Source organism: Chrysochloris asiatica, unplaced genomic scaffold (genome assembly GCF_000296735.1).
Source record: "Chrysochloris asiatica unplaced genomic scaffold, ChrAsi1.0 scaffold00154, whole genome shotgun sequence".
Lineage (NCBI taxonomy): Eukaryota > Metazoa > Chordata > Mammalia > Afrosoricida > Chrysochloridae > Chrysochloris > Chrysochloris asiatica.
The window spans coordinates 7965887-7971978 of record NW_006408672.1 but is presented as its reverse complement, the minus strand read 5'-3'; the positions used below and the strand labels follow the sequence as shown (position 1 = coordinate 7971978).

General features: G+C 36.6%; 1 protein-coding gene across 1 annotated transcript in view; it reads right to left on the bottom strand.

Annotated features, from left to right (window-relative positions):
• The window catches only part of BRWD1 (bromodomain and WD repeat domain containing 1), a 197519-nt gene that overhangs the window by 85563 nt on the left and 105864 nt on the right, over positions 1-6092 (bottom strand). Inside the window, exons 16-18 of the mRNA XM_006870863.1 lie at positions 5389-5574; positions 1929-2112; positions 1163-1256 (exon numbers count right to left, since the gene is read on the bottom strand). Of these exons, the coding sequence (XP_006870925.1) occupies positions 1163-1256; positions 1929-2112; positions 5389-5574 (464 nt within the window). The remainder of the gene's footprint in view (positions 1-1162; positions 1257-1928; positions 2113-5388; positions 5575-6092) is intronic.

Here is a 6092-nt window from a genome sequence, read left to right as displayed (position 1 = left end):
CTGAGTATCATTGGCTCTTGGTTCATATGGTATCTCTTGAAATGGTTGAACATTAACCATTTCCTTTTGGTACAAAGACTCTGTGTATTCCTTCCCTCTTTTCTTGATGCATTCTGCATCATTCAATAATTTGCACAGAGAATCATCTTTCAAAAACGAAAGTCAAGGCTTGAATTTTTTCTTTAGTTCCCCCCAGCTTGAGAAATGCTGACCGTGTTCTTCCTTTTTGGTTTTCTAATTCTAAATCTTTGCATATTTTATTGTAGTATTTGGTTTTATCTTCTCAAGCTGATCTTTGGAGAAGTTAAATAATTGGTGGTGCAGTGGATTTAAGCTATGAACTGCTAACTAAAAGATTAACAGCTCCACCCACCAGCTCTGCAGGAGAAAGAAAAGGCAGTACGCATCCATCAAGGTTTTAGCCTGGGAAATGCAATGAGGCAGTACTGCTCTGTCCTATTGGGTGGCTCTGGGTCACAGCCTATCAATGGCAATGGGTCAAGGGCAAACAGGGTTACACACTGGATTATAGACTCCATGATCCCCCCCCCCAAAAGAACCAATTGTGATCACAGAAAGCAATATTGCTCCCAATGTAATGTATGATACAGGTAAATTTCAAAAATAGGGAAAGTTGATGGTTTTAAAATAAGACATTAGTTATCTGTGGGAGAAAGAAGACAGGAAAGATAAGGAGTGGACAAAAAGTGCTTTTGAAGTGCAAGTAATGTTTTAGCTCTTCACCCAAGTAGTCATCAAAGAGCAATTTTCTAGAATTCCTAATACCTATATAAGCTTAAGTCTACTATTTTAAATCCCAAAGGTCCCTAAGTATGAAATATTTCACACTTAGGTGAAAACTACTAATATTTTCAGAGATCAAAAAGAACTCTTGAGAATATTCATAAGTTATACCAAGCCCAGTATTTATACATAATACATAATGCTAACCTCTATACAGACTCTTGGTACGGCACTATAGGATCAGCACTAGACTGTGAACAAAGTCAGAAGTTCAAAGTTACCAGCTGCTCCTCGGAAACCCTATACAGAGTTGCTACAAATTGGAACAGAATCAATGGCACTTAACAACAATTACTTACATTAAATATAAATTTCTTTTCTAACTTACTATTTCTAAGAAAACAGAATTTTAGATTACCTTTTGGGAGAGTTGGGGAGTCTTCCTTTTTCTTCCAATTATATAAAGATTTCTTTCCTCTTCACCTTTCTCTATTCTGAAGTCTTCCAATTTCCTACAAATTTGGAGAAATTTCCTTTTTAAGAAGAATCCAAGCTAACAAATAAAGAAGACTTATAAAATTAAAATGTCAATATTCTATAATTCCTAATCAATAGCATGAACAGAGATATATGTAACCTCCAGAAAGAATTATACCGCCAACGAAACAGTCTTTCAAAGAACTGAAAACATAATTCCAATCAAGAAAAGTAGAAATCTGAATGGATATTTGCTTATTTTAAAGAACTGTATACTCTTTAAAGTTATGAAAATGGTATTGTGCTTATATTTTTAAATAGTTCATTAATTTTTAGAAATAATACACTGAAGTATGCAGAAATGAAATGATAATGTCTGAGATTTCTTTCAAAATAATATTGAGGAAGAAAATGAGTGTTGTTAAAGATGAAACATGATTTGTTATGAAAAAAATCTACCCTTGTATAAAGAAAATTATTTTAATAACTATAACATTAAAATAGGGGTTTTTTTGTGTGCTTTTTTTTTTTAACCAATTACAAGGGTGGTTTCAAACAGTACATAGAAAATAGAACTTTATGAAGCCCTTTCATACTAAAATGTATTTATTGAATTTATACAACTAATGGAATAAAAGATGTATAGATAGCCATATGCATATATTTTCATCAACAGGGACAACAGAAATAGATATCCTAAAACAAACCTAAATATGCCTAGTGGTACCTCTGGTACAACCACTCTTCGTTTCCAAGCTTGCAGATCACGTTCTGTAGCTATCTGACTACGAGGAGCATTTTGATGCATTTGACGAACACCTTCAACTTGTCCACTACGGCGAAGACCAATATTTGGAGGGGATTGAATGTCTAAACTTAGTCTTCTAAACCCTAGAAAAACATGAACAAAATTTTATTCCAAAATAAATTTCAAGCAAGTATTCAGTTAACATGTAGCATGCATACATTCCTCCCTATCAAAAACAGTCACCTTAATATGACTGAAAACATAAGAAAAGCATACACTACAACACAAATGTTTACCTAGCATTTAGTGCTTAATAGACTTTCAGAAGTTTTAAATTCTATAGTTGCTGCCATTTTAAAAGCACAATCCAGAGCAAAGAAGACTGAACAAATAGACAACTAAATGAAACAACTGTCCAAACAGACCATGATAACCACCTCTGCAGTACCCAGTGTCAACAAGAACTAGATGATTCCCACACAAACTGATCACTCTGATTAGGATCACAAGAGAAGATAGATTCTGAGTAGAAAGGGAGAAAAATATAGAACAAAATGCAAAATCATAAATAAGACCAGACATACTGGTTTGGTGCTGTAGGATAAGCACTGGACTGCTAACCGCAAGATACATCAGTTCACCCACCAGGCACTCTTCAGAAACCCTATACAAGGCTGGTATAAACTGGAACTGACTCAATGGCACTTATCAACAACAACAAAAACTTGTCTGAAAGAAACAGGTAAAGCCTGTAGACAGATCAGGACCCTCAAATGTAGAACAAAGCCCAACCCAACCCTACCCTAATCACCTTTTAGCCACAAAATAAAACCCTACAAAAGTGAACAAAATACCCATGAGGAATGCAATCCTCAAAACAGTAAAATACACAAGATTGAAAGGACAACATGTGCCCCAAAACAAATATCAAAAGGCAAGACACTGTAGGAAACAAGAATGAATGGAAACGGGAGAATACAAGGATGAAGTGAAAATAGTGCTTATACATTGAAGGGACTACAACTGATATTATGAGGCAAAAAATATGTAAATTATTAAGTGAAATTTTTAAAAATATATAAATTGCTCTGTAAACTTTCACCCAAACCAAAACAAAAATAAATAAAATCTATAGGCATTTTCTGGGGAGTACAGTGGGGTTCCATAGGATAAGCACTGGACTGTGAACCACAAGGACAGCAGTTCGAATTCACATGCTGCTCCATGAAAGAAAGACCAGGCTTCCTCTCCCACAAATATATATGTATAAAGTCTCGGAAATACTACACAAGATCACTAAAAATCACAACGGAACTTCAACAACATAGGCGTTTTCTAATATAATGCTATTATAATTTACACTGCTATAAATTCGATTTCTTCAAAAGTGCATACTAAAATCACATCTTATGAAAAAAGGACCATTAACCACAGACTCCTCAAAATTAAGGTGGCTTTAAAATCAGAGCTGTAACAAAAACATCAATTGCATCAAGAGGGAAGGGCATGAACAGAACATGAGATCCTAACCAAAGAAGGAACACCACCAGAGATGGGAGGCAGAGGTGATGGCATGGAGAGAGAGAGCAGCTGAGGACTCCAAACTCATGGAAAGAGAAAGGCTATGTGCTAGTGGGGAGAAGATTGGCTTGCAAAATGTCCCCTTTGGTTGTTTAAACGATTATATATTCCTAAATGTTTTTGTGTGCGTCAAAGGAAAAAAAGAGGGAAGAGGCAAATATTGTTAATTGATAATACATGGAACTGATTGTAATCATTGAAATGAAAAAAAGAAACACAAGAATTACTACCTGAAGGGTAATCTGAGTCAAACAGGAAGGCAGATGCCAAAGTAGTTATTAAAATTGCACAAAAATGAAAACCCATATAGAAATATGTTGGCAGCAAATGAATAAGAGTTGTCTGGGCAACACAGACATCAGAGGCACTCTGAGCCTTTGGAGCGAGATGCCATGCATGCAGTCACAGGAAGGAGGCAGTGCAATCTTCCACTGACTAGAGGCTATAAATACTAGTTCTGTCTTTGGGGAAGGCCAGTTTTATACAACTCATTTCCTTTACATACAGATTGAAAGGGCTCTTGTTATTTATGCACTAGAGATGCTGAAGGCATTACATCCCTTCCTACTGAAGGCTATGAAATTTTACTCCAGCCACTCCACTTCTCCTCGCCCATGAACTTCTATTTGCAACTTTCTTTTATTTACCAATCTGTGTGAAGCAGTTTGCGAAACAGAACACACTACACTTTCCCTACAAGGAATGGCATCAAATGCTCCTATTAATCCAAATATTTATATTAAAATATGCTGACGCTTGAAATGCTCAAACTGAGAATTATAAATTCTAAATTTGACTGCCTAAGTCATATTGCTATCCTTCAAAAAACCTGAAGAAAACACATGCACAAGGCTATTTGTCACAGCATCCTTTGTAATAGCCAAGAAAGAGATTTAAATTAAATGTTCATAAACAGGCTAGTAACAAAACGTAGTTATGTCCCACAATAGAGTGATACAAACCTGTAAATACGATGCAAAAAAACATTCTGAATGGAAATAATTACATGTAAATAAGTAGTGAAGGAAACAAAACACAGGGTGCACAAGAATACATGTATCCAAGGGTAAGTCAAAAAAATACTGCTATAAAATCACAGTTGTTAAGTGCCGTCAAGTCGATTCCGACCCATAGCGACCCTATATAAGGTTTCCAAGGAGCAGCTGGTGGGCTTGAACCAACAACCTTGCAGTTCAAATGGCTTTGCAGTCTGGCACATTAACCCACAGCGCCACACCAGGATGCCAATAACTAAACGTAGACATATTTAAACAATAAAATTTTATAAATATTCCAATTTTAATGCAAGAGGATCTCAGTAACCTTTCATTGTTGTTGCTATTGTTAAGTGACATCAAGCTGGAGAGTTTGAACCACCGACCTCTGTTTCAAACTGACCTTGTGGTCCTGTGCTTCATCCCACAGCCCAACATCAGGACTTCAACAATCAAATGCCCATTTGTTTCTACATCAACTGTGCGGCTAATATATCTACCTAATATACTATTAATGAGCTTTGGTAGGACAGGTGATTACAAGTTGGGCTGCTAACCTCAAGGTCAGCTGGTTTGAAACTACCAGCGGTTCTGTGGGAGAAAGATGAGGCTTTCTGCTTCTCTACAGATTTTCAGCCTCAAAAACCCTATGAGTCGGAACCGGATCCAGGGAACATAACCACCACCACCACCACCAATATACTAGTTATAAAAATAATTTACTACAAAAGTAATACATTGCTTACCGAACTTCTTCCCATTGCACATATCTGACAGTAGTTTCAGTTAGTCTCCTATCTCAAACTGACCATATTAAGGGAAAATATTTGTCATATTTATTACCTCGTCTGGGTGTTTCTTCCCCAGCTGGAAGTCCAACTGGAACAGGGTCCTGATCTGCTCCCATTCTCTGATCTTGCTGCTGCTGCAACTGTCTTATCATTCCATCAAGAATACTGGGCTCTGGGCTTTGATCACCATTGTCATTGGTTTGTAGGCTTATGACTTGTTCAATTACCTCTCCATCACCTACAAATTCGAATAGTGAATACAGATTCATAATACATATGAACAAAAACCAAAAGGTCGCCATGTGTCAGTACCGACTCGATGGCACCTAACAACAACAACAACAACAATGGGTACGAAAAGGTGCTCTGGTAGTGTAGTGGTTACAAGTCGGGCTGCTAATCTCAAGGTCAGAAGTTCAAAATTATCAGCTGTCCCGCGGGAGAAAGATGAGGTTTTTTGCTTCTAAAGACTTAGAGAAAATCTAAACAGAGTCACCATGAGTCAGAACCGACTCAGGGCACACTATCACCACCACCATTAATGGGTATCGAAGAAAACTCTGCACCTTAATTATCTCAAAGACTTATCACTATGAACGTGGCTCTGAGTACAGATGTAAAATTAAAATTAGAAAAATTAGGGCTTCAAAGAAAACTGCTTAAGAACTAAATGGCTAATGTATATGAGTGTCTGAGTCATTCAAATTCCTTAAAATCTTTCAAGAGTGGGTGGGTAATGCTTCTATAATGTATTTT